This window comes from Vulpes lagopus, chromosome 8 (genome assembly GCF_018345385.1).
Source record: "Vulpes lagopus strain Blue_001 chromosome 8, ASM1834538v1, whole genome shotgun sequence".
NCBI classification, from domain to species: domain Eukaryota; kingdom Metazoa; phylum Chordata; class Mammalia; order Carnivora; family Canidae; genus Vulpes; species Vulpes lagopus.
The window spans coordinates 34,404,733-34,423,208 of record NC_054831.1 but is presented as its reverse complement, the minus strand read 5'-3'; the positions used below and the strand labels follow the sequence as shown (position 1 = coordinate 34,423,208).

General features: G+C 35.2%; 1 protein-coding gene across 2 annotated transcripts in view; it reads left to right on the top strand.

Annotated features, from left to right (window-relative positions):
* MICU2 (mitochondrial calcium uptake 2) overlaps positions 1-18,476 on the top strand; it is a 132,242-nt gene that overhangs the window by 78,748 nt on the left and 35,018 nt on the right. For both annotated transcript variants that reach the window (XM_041765347.1, XM_041765345.1), the window contains 2 exons: positions 889-936; positions 2,169-2,251. In XM_041765347.1, coding sequence (XP_041621281.1) covers positions 889-936; positions 2,169-2,251 — 131 coding nt within the window. The remainder of the gene's footprint in view (positions 1-888; positions 937-2,168; positions 2,252-18,476) is intronic.

Sequence of the window (18,476 nt, the reverse complement as noted above, 5' to 3'; positions counted from 1 at the left end):
ATTGAGCATTCTTGTCAGAAATTCCACTCTAAGCGACCCAGTTTAGGTCAAGGCCCATCCCTGAACTAGTCCCTGCAGCCAGACTATTGCAACCTGCTCCTTAGCTTCAGTCAGCTCTTTGCCATCTCTGTACCAATTCACTGAGAATACAATGATTGGCTTAGGCCAGTATCTACCTTCAAAGGTGAGGATGAATCATCCTACCAAAGCTGCATGTTTGAGAAGGGGAAAGGAATGGTTTCCCAAAGGAAAATCAAGTTACTGCTGCAAAGATTTAATTACCTCATTTTCAATAATGTAGTTTGACCTTTTATATATTGAGATCTTTGTTTTCCTCAACTGAATTTTTAAATTTGCTCCACTTGAGATGTTAGGAACAGTGAAATTTGAGCAGAAATTGCATGAAGTGCTGTGCAAATAAAACCTGTGCTGGGTACCTATTATTTGCTAGCCAACATCCATTCCCCTTTTTTAATAGTAATAATAACCTGATGAAAAAAACATAGTATCATTTTAAGTATAAGTACTATACTTAATTCTCTGTTACAGAAATTTTCCACTGTACCAAAGAGAGAGGTAAATTAAAGTAAAAATGTGTGTTCTTATTTTTTCTCCCCCCACTTCTTTTTGAGGGGGGTGGGTGGTGGAGGGGAGAGAGAGAGAATCCTAAGCAGGCTCCATGCCTAGAGCCAGACACAGGGATTGATCTCATGACCCTGAAGTCATGACCTGAACAGAAATCAAGACTCCGATGCTTAAGCAACTGAGCCACCCAGATGCCCCAAAAATGTGTGTTTTTAATTAAATGAAGTTTGCGTGTAGTATTTATGTATGATTACTTCTAAACCTGAAACTTACTTTCTGATGTTTTTATTTTATCTCTTTCAGGATTGATTTCATATACTGAGTATCTTTTCTTGCTTACAATCCTTACTAGTAAGTACCCTACAGTTTTGGTCACTGATCATGTGGAATTATCTGTTCTTAGCAAACAAGGTTTTGGAAATTTGGTATTTATGTCTTTATCATTAAAACATTATTGCTACCTTAGTTTCTATTTTTTAACACAATGATACTGTTGGGTTAGATTAGCCCTTCTATTCCCTTTGTACTATGGCTCCCTGTAACTTTGTCTCCTTAAAAGACTTGTTGAACAGGAGAATCAGACTTAGCCTTAGCCTTCACATGTTAAAAAAAAATCCCTCATCAGACATTCTTCAAAATTCCTGGTCAGTACTTTTCAGATTGGTCATGAAAATCAAGGAAGGACTGAGAAACTTTCACAACTTGGAGCAGAATAAGGAGACCTAACAACTAAATGCAACATGGTTTCTTGTATTTGATCCTAAAGTAGAAAAATAGCATTAGTGGAAAAACATGAAATCCAAATAGTCTGTAGTTCAGTTAAAAATGCTAAAAATGAAAAAAAAAATGCTATTACCAGTGTTAATTTCTTAGTTTTGACAATGATACTATAGTTATATAAGATGTTAACATTAGAGGAAGCTGAATGAAGAGTATATGAGAACTCACTGTATACTATCTTTACAACATTTCTTTGGTCTAAAATTATTTCAAAATAAAAAGATTTTTTAAAAGCCATACTCTGAGAACGGGAAATAAAGACTAATAATCAGTATGAAAATAACCAAGTTACTATAAGAATATAGGAAAGCTCCTGGGGGATCCCTGGGTGGCGCAACGGTTTGGCGCCTGCCTTTGGCCCAGGGCGTGATCCTGGAGACCCGGGATCGAATCCCACATCAGGCTCCCGGTGCATGGAGCCTGCTTCTTCCTCAGCCTGTGTCTCTGCCTCTCTCTCTCTCTCTCTCTCTCTCTGTGACTATCATAAATAAATTTAAAAAAAAAAAAAAAAAAAGGAAAGCTCCTGGTAGAGTTAAAGAAATAAATTCTCAAATTAATTTTGCTTTGAGAAGCAAAGCACTTAATAGCAGAACAACGCAGCCAGGAAAACATATCATCAGCCTTTGAAAATTGTTATGAGAAGAGATTATTTTTTTCTCTGTTTAGGCACTTGTATAATAGTTTCTGGACTTAAAAAAAAAATAGTTTCTGGAAGCTTTTTTTCAAATTTGACGACCTATAGATCAGTAAATAATTTGCATTTCACCAACATTTAAATAACTATTCACTTTACTTAATTGCAGAACCCCATACTGGGTTTCATGTTGCTTTTAAAATGCTGGATGCAGATGGTAATGAGATGGTTGAGAAAAAGGAATTTTTTAAGGTAAGTAAATTCTACTTATTTTTGGTTTATCATAAAACATTTGGATGCTTGTGTGATGTACATTTCCATAAAAATCAAAATTATATCCACTGCTTACATATGAAATGTCAAGAAATCATTTATACATTCAAAAGTGTTAAATTTTCTATATTACAACCTTGAAAAAATTGTAATGGAATAGAGCATAAGATTCCTGTGGGAGAAATGAGCTTGTGCATCTACATTTTTTAGAGTTTTATTTTTATGATTTCAGCAGGAAATAAAATGGAAAGGGCCTCATAGATATGTTCAAAATTACTCTTATACACCCCTACCTCCACAAAAGGAGCAAGAAAAATAAAAACTTAAGCCTTCATAAAGAATAGAGAAAAATGAAAAAACTACAATAGGTATAAATGGATGCAGATTTTCCAGAAATTAGCTAATATTTAAAAAGCTGAAAATATGTTTCCAAGACAACTCTAAGACATACAACCAGTAAATTTCACTCCATTTCAAGAATGTTGATGACAATATTAAAAAAAAAATACCTCAGTGCATATAAACTTTTGGGTATGTGCCAAAGTTAAATGTTTTTAATGTATTAGAGTCTTTTGTGAAGAAAAAGATAAAATATGTAGATAAATATATAACACAGCATTTGGTACATACTAACTTCTTAGACCTACCATTGATAATTACTGAGTACATATATAAATGACTACTTTATGACTTTTTTTTAAAAAGTTTTTGAGACATGAAACATGGAACTCTCTTACATTGCTGATGGGAATGTGAAATGAAACACACATTTTGGAAAACAAAATTGGTAGCTTCTTAATGTATACTCAGCCTATGACATGGCAATTCAGTCCTATGTTTTTATTCCAGAGTCAAAGAAGAGAAAACGTAGGTTTACCCAAAGGCCTATATGTGAATATTCATAACAACTTTATTTATAATAGCCCCAAACTGGAAACAACCTAAGTGTTCACCAAGTGACTAGACAAACAAATTATATCCATACAACAGAATACTACTCAGCAATAAAAAGGAAAAAATTACCAGTACATACAACAACATGGATGTATGTAAGTGAAACAAATAGTGTACATATGGTATGAGTCCTTTGACATGAAACTCTAGAAAAGGAACATATCTATACTAACAGAAAGCAGATCACTGGTTGCCTGGGTCTAGAGGGAGTAAGGGAATAAGGAATTGACTGCAGATTAGCTGCAGCTTCCATAAGAGAACATCTTTAAGTGCTGGAAACATTTTAAATCTTGGTTAGGATACTAGTGACTTGGTGTATAAATTTGTTACAACCCATCAAACTATATTTAAACAAGTGCATTTTATTACATATGAATTATACCTCAGGAAACACCTTTGACAAAGTTCCATTCCACAGGCTTTGCAAATTTAATTACTGAGATACTTGGTTTTATATACAAGACACCGTCTCACAGTCTAAAAACAAAGGACATGACAAAAGGTTCTAATCAGAGATTAAACTTATAAAACAGGATCCAAAAAAGGTAGGCGTATTTGACATTTTAGAAATTATCTGAATGAGTGTATAAATCTAAGCATATGGAGAGAGATTCTCTCTCTCCCTCTCCCTTTGCCCTCCCTCCCAGTCATGCTTGCTCACTCTCTCTCAAATAAATAAATAAATAAATAAATAAATAAATAAATAAATAAATCTAAAAAAAAATGGGACTCGGGAGAGGCAAATACTGTATGGTCTTACTTCTGTGTGGACTCTAACAAAAAACCAAGCTCATAGAAAAAGAGATCAGATTTGTGGTTACTAGAAGCAGGGTTGGGGAGGAAGGAGACTAGGAAGAAGATGATCAAAAAGTATAAACTTCCAGTTAGATGATAAATAAGTACTAGGAGTGTAATGTACAACATGACAACCATAGTTAACACTGCTATATGATACATAGCAAAAGAGTAAATCCTGGGAGTTCTCATAACAAGGAGAAAACATTTTTTTTTTGCTTTTGCTTTTTATTGTGTATATATGATATGATGGATACTAACTAAACTTACTGCAGTAATCATTTCAGAATACATGTGAATCAAACCATCATGCTTATACGCCTCAAACTTACACAATGATGTATGTCAATTATGTCCCAGTGCAACTGAAAAAAGCTAATATTTGTGGACTATTAACATACTAGAAGGATCAAAGTCTATAAGTCATAAAACAAGGCTACAGATTTTCCAACACAGGAGAAGACATCCTGTTGAAACCTCTTATGACAGAGGTTAGAATTTATAGGAGTAACACTAATACTTCCTTAGTTGGCAGTATCAGACAATGAAATATTTCATATAAATGATTTTTAAAATTGAGAATTACCTTTAACATTAAATTTTTAACATTTGTAATTCTTCTTGATAAGCTCTCCAAGAATATATATATTTCCCTGTCTTTTCAAAGTAGTTATAATGCGCATAATTTATCCTTTTTTTTTTTTTTGACAACTCAGTATTATCATTATGAAGATCAGTTTCATAATGATGGGCTAGTTAGATTTTGAGAGTTTCCTAAGGGCATGAGATACTTATCCTTACACTGAATGGCCTTAGACTTTCATGCTTTTAATTCATATTTCTGGCTTTTGTCCTCATTGTTAGGATATCACTAGTTTTTTATCACTGATATCAGTGAGACTAAACAGTTGATCTTTCAATTTCAGTCATCTAGTTTTGCTTCCAGTCTCCAATGCAGTGGGAAAACAGCAATAAAGTTTGTTAAAATCATATGTACAGAATCTTTACTTGCTCTGTCCAGTAAATTAGCCAGTAGCCACCTGTGGCTGTTGAGCCATTGAAATAAGGTTTGTGGTTAAGAAGCTTGAGTTTTTAAATTGTAATTAATGTAAAATTTAAATTTAAAACCTGACATTTGCTTCAGATATTGGGAGATTTTCATATATGTTTGAAGCAAGTTGGGTATATGGATCTACTTTTTCAATTGTAAATTTTATGAAATCTAAAAACACAGATCAAGAATTTACAATGAAATGTAACATCTGAATTGAGATGAACCTGTAAATGTAAAATGCATACTGGATTTTGAAGAAAAAGTGTAAAATATCTCAATTTTTATATTGAATATATGATGAAGTAATAATGTTGGTATATAAATTCATCTTCATTTTTTTTTTTTACCTTTTTAAATCTGTCTCCTAGAAAACTTAAAATACTTATGTAGCTCCATTATATTTCTGTGGGACAGCACTGCTTTAGAATATACAAGACTATAAATTCTGATAAATATTCATATATATTTTATTATATGTCCCCCATGACAGTTGTTTCAAATGCTGAAAAACATCTTTCTTCTGGGTTTGCAACTTAAGAAAGAAAGCTGGAGTATTCCAGAGGATTGAGGTTGCCTGAAGTATACCTTTAGACACATGAAGTTTCACTTACTGTTCAGAAAAAAAAGTATTCACTTTCTCAAAGTGGTAGAAGTTAAAAGTAACAGAAAGCTATAGAGAAAACTATACTGTGTAACTGCTTAAAGAATAGTTGGGGGATACCTGGATGGCTCAGTGGTCGAGCATCTGCCTTTGACTCAGGTCATGATCCCAGGGTACTGGGATCAAGTCCCACATTAGGCTCCCCACCAGGAGCCTGCTTCTCCCTCTGCCTATGTCTCTGCCTCTTTCCCTATGTCTCTCGTGAATAAATAAATAAAACATTTTTTAAAAAGAAAAGAATATTTGGAAGGTTTCATGTATTCAGACATGTTATATGTAAGAGATACAGGTTTAAAAAAAAGAAATTATTTTATTACAACATCATTGTGAACAAATGTTAGCAAATCTGCCTTTTACCAAAGGAATAGTATGGATAAAATTTACCATTGTACATCAACTGGTTTACGAAGCAGCCTGGAATTCCACTTAGACATTGAAGGTGCTTGTGAATAGACAAAGTGGAAAAAAACAAGGATTTCCAGATAACATGGCTCTTACTTAGGACCTCAGGTTAAAAAAAAAAGCAAGCAGGAAAAGAAATACTAGATAGTCATCATAGATTTATCTTTAAATTCAACTTTATTCAGGCTAAGGAAAGCAGAAATAACCATATTGCTCTATTTAGCATCAGTAACCATTATTCATGGTCTCTTGGGGAAACAAACTTTATAAAATATAGACCACTATAAAAGCATTGTTGCTGTTCTTATGTGTCAGAAATGTGAACAGAGATACCTAAGAGGCAGAACCCCCTAATGTGAACTGTACACTGCTGTCAGGAGAAACCAGCAGGCAGTTATGGAGAGAATTGTGCTTCAGTGTTCCAGATTCATCTCACACCACAGTGTGAAAGCTGAATTAATAGAGAAGAGATTGGGGGATGTGCAGGTGTTCAATTGATTAAGTGTCTGCCTTCAGCTCAGGTCATGATCTCCAGTCCTGGGATCAAGTCCCACATCAGGCTCCGTGCTCTAGGGGGAGCCTGCTTCTCCCCTGCCTCTCCCACTCCCCATGCTTGTGCATTTGTGCTCTCTCTCTCTCTCTCTCAAATAAATAAATCTTTAAGCTTTAGAGTAGTCCAGTTTACAATTGTGAATGAAAAGTAGGAAATATAATCAAGATATGCTGTGGAATAAACTCTAAACCTGGTTTCTGACTGATTTGGAGAGATGAGGAGAAAGGAGAAATCAGTGGTCACTCCTTTTTCCAGCCAGCCTAACTAGAAATAATTATAGTATTAAGTGATCTAAGAGAAAAGGTGACTAGTTCTTATTGAGGATTGGTTATTTTCAACATATATGTTACATTATTTAATCTTTACAGCAGCCTACAAGGTAGGTAGTAGTATCCCCATATTAAAGATGAGAAAAATTGATATGCAGTCAATACTGCAGCCATGATTTGATTCCAAGTCCATCCAGTTCTAAAGCCCTGCTCTTTCCTTAATGTTAGGCTGCTTCATTTGAAGGAGAATGCAAGGGAGGACTGGGTTGAAAAGATCTTAACTCTGAGCTTGGAAATGTTGACCTTTATCGGCTGTTGGGACATCCCTGTAGAGATAAACAAGTGTAGCAAGCAACTGTCTGGAGATAAGTATCTAGCCTGGATTAGGAACCATCCTGATAAAGGTGATAATTAAGTCGTGAGAGTATGTGATCTAAAGGGGAGTATGTAGAGTGAAAGGAGATAAAGATCAGAGTCTTGGAAAACAGTTGAATTTAAGAGGTCAAAATGAGACTGAGAAGCCAAAGAATCAAATTGAGAAGAAGCATAGTAGTAAGAAGAGAAGTAAGAAGAAAGCCCAGAGAGTGCAGGATAATGGAATCTAGGGAAGAAAAGAGCAACCATGAGGAAGTGTTTAATATCAGACTTTTTAAAAGTGGTCAAGTAGGGTAGCAACAGAGTTCGAGAACTCCTTAAATTTGGTAGGTGTTTGGGAACCATTATAGAAGCAGTTTATAAAGAGTGGTAAAGAACGATGCTTCAGAGCAAAAGGCTAAAGAGGAGTGGATAGAAAATGCAAAATCGATGGCAGTTTCTTCTGAGATGCTTGATGTTTAAGGAAGGAAATTAATTAGATACTAGTTTAAGGTAGAAAACCTATCTCTCCACACAAGTAGGACCTGGAATACCAGTGTCATAAGTCACAAGATACCATTACATCCTACCTAACTCAATCTACCTCAGGCATAAGAAAAAGGATATATTTAAGATTATTATTCAATATGAGGCTAATAATTATGAAAAGGCTATTCTACATGAATGTAAAATTCTGTTATGTAAATAAAGCTGTTAGAATGTGCACAAACCATAATTCCCTTAGACCTGGATGAACTTTCTGCTTCTATTTCTAGGAGTCACAAGGCATAGGGAGCCAAATCTTAGAAGTACTGTGTCCACTATCCATACATCCCTGGATTTGTAAAGTTGGAGGTAATTTTATAAAGTGGACATAATAGAGCCTTTGGTAATATCACTGTCATACTTACCAAACCAAAGTTCTGATTTATTATTCTAACGTTTGATGATAATCAAGTCTGAATGACAAAGCCTATAGATAAAGGAGACACTGAAAAAAGGCAGTAGAGGACATGTTTTTCTATTTGTCATCTTCAGGTCTCTTCTCACATTGAAACGTAGAGTTTCCTAGTTCAAGAGACTAGACAAGTCTCTTTTACAACATATACAGCCTCTATTCCTGAAATTGTTGAGGATACCTATGTTAAAAGTTTTCAGATACCTTTTCTCAACGTAATTTAACATGCTGAATTTATGGGACACTTTCTGAATACTATATTTTTTTCTAAATGTTTGGAAAATTCTTAGATGATCAACTCATGAATTAAGAAAACAAGGGAAAAAGCATGTTAGGATATGGCACTGATTTTTTTTAAACGTAACACTATAAAGATCAACCTTCTAAGCCAATACAGGTTCTTTTATGCTGATCATAGAAATAAAACAGTAAACTTAATAACTCACAAAGTATGATGTAGTCAATTTAAAATGACAGCATAGAGAAGATGAGGGTGTAGAATTACCCTAAACTCACTTCCTCCCTGGATACACCAAATCTATAGCTGTGTACAGATAATTCCCTCTGAAAAAGACCGGCAAACTAGTTGAACAGCCCCTTCACACCAAAGGATAAAAAGGCCACATGGGAATGAATAGCAGAATTAGAGACATGTTCTTACAAAAAAAAAAAAAAAACCTTACCTCCAGCATGGCAACCTACAAGTGGGAGGGATCTTGCAAATAAATAAGAATGTATTCCGTGGGCACGTTGAGTGGCTCAGCAGTTTAGCACCGCCTTCCACCCAAGGCATAAGCCTGGAGACCTGGGATTGAGTCCCACATTGGGCTTCCTGCATGGAGCCTGCTTCTCCCTCTGCCTGTGTCTCTACCTCTCTCTCACACTCTCTTTCTCTCTCTCTCTCTCTCTCTGTTTCTCATGAATAAATAAATAAAATCTTTTTTAAAAAAATAATGTATTCCTGAGGAATAAGGAGTTCAAGCCCCACATCAGGCATCCCAGCCCCAACCCTTGGAAGCTATGCTAGAAAGGTAAACCTTCAAAATAACCAGCTTTGAAAACCAATGGAGCTTACATCCAGGAAACCCAAAGGGCTGTCGGCAACTGAGACTCTACTCTTAAAGGACTCATGCACAGATTCACCCTGAGATTCAGTACATAAACATCAGGTTGAAAAATACTTGGGCCATATGTGAAGGAAATTCATTGGCTAATTTTAAAGCATCTGCTGGAGGAGTAGGGGTCTGTTGAAACTCTCTCAGGGATGGAGGTTCTCACAAGCACCATTTTTTCAGTCCCATTTTACCTTGCTACTGCTGTTTGCCCCACCTGTGCACTCTCCCATGGCCCAGCCCTTCTAAACCCAACAGCAGGCTTGCCCTACCATGCCAAATTGACAGGTATGTGCAGTCCACACAGGGGATGCCCTTTAAATGCCTGACTCTAGTGGCCAAGGAGCATTGCATTCTGGGCCCCACATGACTAAAACAATTGAAGAGACTATTCTTGGGAGGCTGCCACCCCTAGGGCACTGCATAAAAAGCAACTGAAACACATCTCCTGTCTTCCTATGACTGCTCCATCAAGATGGAGATACTGCTGTTTTGCCTTATACATAGAAACAAATACAAAGTCAAACAAAATGAAAAAACAGAGGAATGTGTTCCAGATGAAAGAACAAGATAAAACCTCAGAAAAACAACTTAACAAAATAGAGATAAGTAATTTACCTGATAAAATGTTCAAAGTCATGGTTATAAATCTGCTTGCAAATCTTGTGGAAGAATGGATGAGTACAGAGTGAACTTCCACAAAGAGACAGAAGATACAAGAAAGTACCAGACAGAAGTCACAGAGCTAAAGAGCACCATAACTAAACTGAACAATATACTAGAGGAGTTCAAAGCAGACTAGATGAAGAAGAAAAAAGGATCAGTGACCTGGAAGACGGGGTAGAGGAACTCACCCAAACAAAGCAGCATAAAGAAGGGGAAAATGTTAAAAAGTAAAGATAGTTTAAGGGACTTACAGGACAACAGAACAACATTCACATTTAGGAGTTCCAAAGAGAAGTGAGAGAGCAAAGGAACATAAAATTTAATTGAAAAAATAATGGCTGAAAACTTCAGTAACTTGGGGAAGGAAAGAAACAAAGATCCAGTTCCAGGAAGCACAAAGAGTTCCAAATAAGATAAACCCAAATGTATCTACAAGACAGATTATCATTGAAATGTCAAAATTTGAAGACACAGGGAGAATGATAAAGCACCAGGAGAAAAACATCTTGTATGTACAGGGGGAAACCCCAGAAGACCGTCAGCAGATTTTGAAGCAGAAACTTTACAGGTCAGAAGGGAATGACATGATATTCAAAATGCCGAAAGCAAAAAACTTTCAACCAAGGATACTTTACTCAACGAAATTATCATTCAGAATTGAAGGAAAGGTAAATAATTATCAAGACAAGTAAGAACTAAGAGTTCACTGCCACCAAACTGGCCTTCCAGGAAATTTTAAAGAACTTTAATCTGAAAAGAAAGAGAACTAATTAGAGGAAAATATAAAAGTAAAACTTTAAGATTTTATTACAAAAATAAAAGGTTTTATTTATTTATTCATGAGAGACACAGGGAGAGAGAGAGAGAGGCAGAGACACAGGCAGAGGGAGAAGCAGGCTCCATGCAGGGAGGTGGACATGGAACTCGATCCCGGGTCTCCAGGATCACACCCTGGGCTGAAGGTGGCACTAAACCACTGAGCCACCTGGGCTGCCCAAAATGTTGGGTTTTAGAATGCAATCTTAACTTACTATCAATGTGAAATTAGTATGTACATATAGGTTAATATGTGTAAGCCTCTTGGTAATCACAAAGCAAAAACCTATAGTAGATACATAAAAGGCAATGTGAATGGAATCTAAACATAACACTAAAAAAGGGCATATAACCACAAGGGAAGAGAGCAGGAGAAGAAGGAAAAAAAACTACAAAACAGCCAGAAAACAATCAGTGAAATGGCAGTACATAAGTACATATCTTTAATTGCTTTAAACATAAATGGACTGGGTTATTTTTTTTAAAAGATGTTATTTATTCATGAGAGACAGAGAGAGGCAGAGATACAGGCAGAAGGAGAAGCAGGCTCGCCGCAGGGAGCCCCCTGTGGGACTCCATCCCGGACCCTAGGATCATGCCCTAAGTCAAGGCAGATACTCAACTGCTGAGCCACCCAGCATCCCTGGACTGAGTTATTTTTTTAAAAAAGACATAGAATGAATGAATTTATTAAAAAAAAAAAAAGACCCATCTACATATTTCCTATAAGAGACTCATTTCATATCTAATACACACAGACTGAAAAGTGAAGAGATGGGAAAAGGTATTTCATGCCAAAGGAAACCAGAAGAAAGCTAGGTAGCTTTACTTACATGAGACAAAAGAGATTTTTTTTTTTTAAAGATTTATTTATCCATTCATTTCGAGAGAGCGAGAGAGAGGCAGAGACACAGGCAGAGGGAGAAGCAGGCTCCATGCAGGAAGCCTGATGTGGGACTCTATCCCGGGTCCCCAGGATCACACCCTGGGCTGCAGGCAGCGCTAAACCACTGCCATCGGGGCTGCCTGACAAAAGAGATTTTAAAACAAACTGTGATAAAAGAAAAAGATGGGCATTACATAATGATAAGGGTTCAGTCCAGTAAAAAGGTAAAACATTTATGCACTGAACATAGGAGCACCTAAATGTATGAAACAAATATTCACAGGAGAAATTGACAGCAATACAGTAATAGTAGAGGACTTTAATACACCACTTACCTCAGTGGAGAGTTATCCAGACAGAAAGTCACTAAGTACACACAGCCTTAAACAACAAATTAGGCCAGCTTGATGGGATATATACAAGTATTCATTCCATCCAATAGAAGCAGAATGAATACACATTATTCTTAAGTGCACATGGAATAGTCTCCAGGATAGATTGAGTGTTAAGTCACAAAATGAATCTCGAATTTAAGAAGATTGAAGTCCTAAAAAGGATCTTTTCAGGCTACTGTGGTATGAAACAAGAAATCATTCACAAAAAGAAAACTGGAAAAATCACAGATGTGTGGGGATTGAACAATATGCAACTGAACAACCAGTGGGTCATTGAAAAAATTAAAGGAGAAATTTTAAAAATGCCTTGAGACAAGTGAAAATGAAAATACAAACTTAAAATCTGTGGAATAAAGCAAAAGCAGTGCTAAGAAGGAACTTTATAGCAATACAGGGCTATCTTAAGAAAAATCTCAATCTAACTTTGCACAAAAAGTTAGTACAAATGAAGAAAAGAAAAAGAAGTACAAATGAAGCCTAAAATTTAAAGGAAGAAAATAGAAGTACAAATGAAGAAAAAGAAGTACAAATGAAGCCTAAAATTTAAAGGAAGAAAATAATTAAAATCAGAGCAGACATGAAATAGACACTAAAAAGGGAGTAGATGAAATCAAAACTAAGAGCTGGTTCTTTGATGAGAACTACAAATTAACGAACCTTTGGATAGCCTCATGAAGAAAAAAAAAAATCCTCAAACCAGAAATGAAAGAAGGGAAGTTACATCTGATACCACAGAAACAGAAAGGATCATAGGAGACCTCTATGAAGAATTATACTCCAACAAACTGGACAGCTAAAATAAATGGATAAATTCCTAGAAATTAAAAATCTTCATGAAGAAATAGATAATCTGAATAGACCAAATACCAGTACAGAGATTGGAGCAGATGGCTTTACTGGTGAATTCTACCAAACATTGAAAGAACATTTAACACCTGTACTTCTCAAACTCTTCTTTAAAAAAATTGAAGAGGAGGGAATGCTTCGTGTGTGTGTGTGTGTGTGTGTGTGTGTGTGTGTGTGTGTGTATCAGGGATATTGGCATATATAATCATTTGGATGTGATTCTAATGAGAATGGCACTCACCAAACATGATAGTACTTTCAGTCACAGATTAATTAAAAAAAAACAAGTTTGTTGGTTAGATAAGGTCAGGTGATATTTATGTGATGAGAAACAAATAACATCTTTTTTGTTTGGCTTACATGAATATTTTCTGTGGGGCCAACTCTCAAGTGAATGCTATGCCATGTACCATGGAAGTTGGCTCTCCATGCACATTTAGAGTTCTGAAAGAAAATTTTAGTTTGTGATCTCTCAATTGAGACTATTTGTTGTACATTGTTTTCAAGCCAAATATATGACTGAAGATGAATAAAGAGGCCAAAATTTTAGCTATTTCATCTACAAAAAAAATCATATCCAAATGATTATATATGCCAATATCCCTGATGAACATAGATGCAAAAATCCTCAACAAAATATTATCAAACTGAATTCAATAATTATTAAAAAAGACCATATACCATGTTCAAATGGGATTTATTCCAGGGATACAGGGATGTTTCAGCACCTGCAGTGAATCAAAATGATACACCACATCAAAAAAATGAAGGATAAAAATCATATAATCCTCTCAACAGATGCAGAAAAAAACATTTAATAGAACTCAACATCAATTTAGGCTAAAAAGTCTCTACAAAGTGGGTATAGAGAGAACCTACCTCAACATAATAAAGGTCATATATTACCCATAACCAATATCATCCTTAGTGGTAAAAAAGTTGAAAGGTTTTCTTCTAAGATCAGGAATAAGATAAGGATGCCCACAATTACTACTTTTATTCAACATAGTACTGGAAGTCCTAGCCAGAGCAGTTAGGCAAGAAAAAGAAATGTAAGGCATCTAAATTAGAAGGGAAGAAGCAAAACTGCCACAATTTGTGAACACTATTTTATGTTTAGACAAACCCAAAGACTCCACCCAAAAGCTGTCAGAACTAACGAATTCTGTAAAGTTTTGAGGATAAAAAAAAAAATCAATGCACAGGAATCTTTTGTTTTTACACACTAACAATGAACTATCAGAAAAAAAATGATTTCATTTAAAATTGCATCAAAAAGAATGAAATACCTGGGGAAATAAATTTAATCAAAAAGATGTAAGACCTATAACCTGAAAACAAAACATTAATTAAAGAAATTGAAGAAGACACAAATAAATAGATAGTCCATTCTTTTGAATTGGAAGAATTAATATTGTTAAAATGTCCATATTACTCAAAGCAATCCCTATCAAAATTTCAATGACATTTTTCACAGAAATATAACAGTCGTAAAATTTGTTTGGAACCACAGAAGATTCCCAAGCAATCTTGAAAAAAAAAAAAAAGCTGGAAGCATCACACTGCCTGATTCAAACCATTCTACATCTACAGAATAGATTTGCCTACAAAGGAGGAAAGAATATCCAATTGGAAAAGGATGATCTCTTCAGTATTACTCAGCCATGAAAAAGAAGGCAGTCATGCCATTTGTGTCAACATAGATGGACCTTTAGGATATGCTTATGCTTAGTGGAATAAGTCAATCAGAGAAAGACAAATGCCATATGATTTTACTTATATGTGGAATCCAAAAAGCGAAACACATGAATAAAACAAAACTTCTAGACATAGAGACAGGTCAGTGGTTGCCAGAGGAGAGGGGTTGGGGGAGGTGAGAGAAATGGGAGAAAGGAATCAAGAGGTACATACAAACTTTGAGTCACGAAATAAGTAAGTCATGAGGATATAATATATATAGCATAGTGACTAGTCAATGACATTGTATTGCATATTATGTAACTGTAGGGTAATAGGGGAAAACTAGATTTATTGTGATCATTTCACAATATATATAAATATCAGATTATTATGTTGTACACCTGAAATTAATATGTCTATATGTCAATTATACCTCAGTTTACTTTTTTTTTCATAAGTGTACTCCTTAATCCCCATCAGCTATTTCCCCCAAACCCCACTCCTGCTCGCCCAGATAACCATCAGTTTGTTCTTTATATGTTAAAGGACTGTTTCTTGATTTGTCTCCTTTTTTTTTTTCTTTGCCAATTTTTTTATTTTGTTTCTTAAATTCCACATATGAATAAGTTCATATGTGACTTTTAAAAATTATAACATAGAGTAAAAGTGCATTTACATTAATTTTTTGAATAATTATTTCTTTTCCGTGGTCATTATATTAGGAAACCTAAGTATGTAACATTTTATATTTGAAATTTTATTGAACAAACTTAACAGTTCTTTTCAGATCAGAAGAACAGATTTAAAGGACATGGGTTTATTTTTTATTTTATTTTGTAGGTTATCCGAGTATTTCTCCAGTAAATTTTATTTATTGCTATTCCTACCATAAATGTTAATACATAATGTGTAAGGAATGAAAATTACTTTAATACCTAAAACATAGGGACACCTGTGTGGCTCAGCAGTTAAACATCTGCTTTTGGCTCAGTGTGATCCTGGGGTCCAGAGATTGAGTCCTACATTGGGTTCCCTCCAAGGAGCCTGCTTCTCCTTCTGCCTGTGTCTCTGCCTCTCTCTGTGTCTCTCATGAATAAATAAATAAAACCTTTTTTTAAAAAAAATACCTAAAACATAGATACAGCAAAGTGATTTGAACAGGAAATTAAAAAGTAATGATGAAATGTATTAATATAAAGTCTTTTGAAAATGTCCTAAAATATAAATTGCCGCCATTTGTTTCTTTTGTGTTATGCAGTACATTCATGTTTTATTAATATCTATATCTAGAAACTGTTAATTGCTTGTCTATTCCAAGAACAAGTAAAATAGCAACTATCTATATAAGCCGTTTTCTTTCAGATAATAATAAACAATACAGCAATGATCAAACCCAGCAATAGTTAATCCACTTAATCTGTACCTTGATATATGGCACATTTGCTTATTTGGGCTAAGTGCCAGGGTTTTAGTGCAATTTGTTTAAACAATAGCTTAATGACAAGTCTGTTTACTAGTGTGAATTTCTCCTTAGGTGGTCCTTTTATTTCACACTGATTTCATACTGGCAGGAAGGATTGTGCTTTTAATATAGTAATATTAAAATTTTATCATAAATATACATGCTAGTATTACTATTAAGTAAATATAAAAGCCTTTAGTAGAATTTATTGTTCTTGATTTGGGGATAATGTTGTTTCAGAATTTAAACTATCATGATTCTGAAAGCAAAAATAAGTTAAATCAATCCTACATATGTTTCTTCATTTTCAGCCTGGAATTTAAAATATGGATCAATATAAATTTAAATAGTCCACTTGGCAGTACTTTTTTAATCATGGAATTTTATTTGGTGAATGTGTCCTCCTGCTTATATGACCACTTTACCTTCTTTCTGTTCCTCTCAAAGCACCCCTATTTCTCCCACAGACTGTCTTCCTACAATGTCTTTTTCCCCATTCCTTTGGTACCTTTTATCATTCAGATCTCAGCCCAAATGTCATGTTCTCACAAAGAACCACACAGAATAAACCTATCTAATAGTAACCCATGCCCAGTAGTCTCGGAATCCTGTTAGCCTACTTTTATTTTATCTTATTCTAGTTATACACTTGACATTATTTGAAATTCTCTTATTTGTTCACTGTTATCTAGCCCATTAGAATGTAAACCTCATGACAGCAAGGATATTATCTGTCCTTAACTACTATATTCCCAACACTTAGAACAGCACTTCCACTACATGATAGGCATTAACTATACTGCTATCATGAATCAGTGTCATGTACAGCTATTTTAGAAATTGTCTTAGGATGCCTGGGTGACTGAGTGATTGAGCGTCTGCCTTTGGCTTAGGGTGTGATCCCAGAGTCATGGGATCGAGTCCCACATCGGGCTCCCTGCATGGAGCCTGCTTCTCCCTCTGCCTGTGTCTCTGCCTCTCTCACTTATGAATAAATAAATAAAATCTTTAAAAAAAAAGAAAAAGGAACTGTCTTAAAACCATAGAATCCTTTTACATAAGAGGATACAGTTGACCCTTAAACCACATGGGTTTGAGCTGTACAGGTCCACGCAGTTTTTTTTTTTATAATACAGTACTATAAATGTATTTTCTCTTCCTTAATGATTTTCTTAATAACATTTCCCTTCTCTACTTACTTTATTCTAAGAATACAGTGTATAATACAACATACAAATATTTTTATGTTATCAGTAATGCTTTCTTTTTCTTTTTTTTTTTTTAATTTTTATTTATTTATGATAGTCACACAGAGAGAGAGAGAGAGAGAGGCAGAGACACAGGCAGAGGGAGAAGCAGGCTCCTTGCACCGGGAGCCCGACGTGGGATTCGATCCTGGGTCTCCAGGATTGCGCCCTGGGCCAAAGGCAGGCGCCAAACCGCTGCACCACCCAGGGATCCCCAGTAATGCTTTCAATCAACAGTAGGCTATTTATTAGTCATTAAGTTTTAGGAGACTCAAAAGTTACACAGGGATTTTCGACTGCATGGGTTCGGCACCCCAACCCCCATGTTTTTTGAAGGTCAGCTGTGCCTAGTATAACATGTCTGTGCTCTTTCAAATGGACCTTTTACTATAGAACTAAGTGTACATACAGCATTATTATCTTCAAAGTACACTAAAACCTGCTATAACCCTCTCCCTGAGTACAGATCAAAATGTTTTGGATAAGACTAACATGACAAGGTTTTTTAAATTCTTATTATTTTATTTTAAGTTTTTCTGAGTATAGTTGACACACAGTGTTACATTAGTTTTACATATACATCACAGTGCTTCAACAGCTCTGTTACACTGCGCTCATATAAGCATGGTTAGCCTCTGTCACCATATGATACTATTATGGTACCATTAACTGTATTCCTGATGCTTTTATTTTTGTGACTTATTTGTTCTATAACTGGAACCTGTATCTCCCACTCTCTTTCACCCATTTTGCCCATCTCCCTGCCACTAACCTCCCCTCTGGCAACGATCAGTTTGTTCTGTGTATTTATAGGTCTGATTCTCCTTTGTGTTTGTTTGCTTATTCATTTGCTTGTTTTGGGGGTTCCATATACAAGTGAAATCATATGATATTTGTCTTTCTCTGTCTGACTTATTTCATTTAACATAATATCCTCTAGGTCCATCCATGTTGTCATGAATGGTTAAGATCTCACCCTTGTGGCTATGTAATATTCTGTTGTGTGTTTATACCACATCTTTATCAATTTATCTGTGGATGGGAACTTAGATTGCTTCTGTATGTTGACTAATATAAATAATGCTGTAATAAAC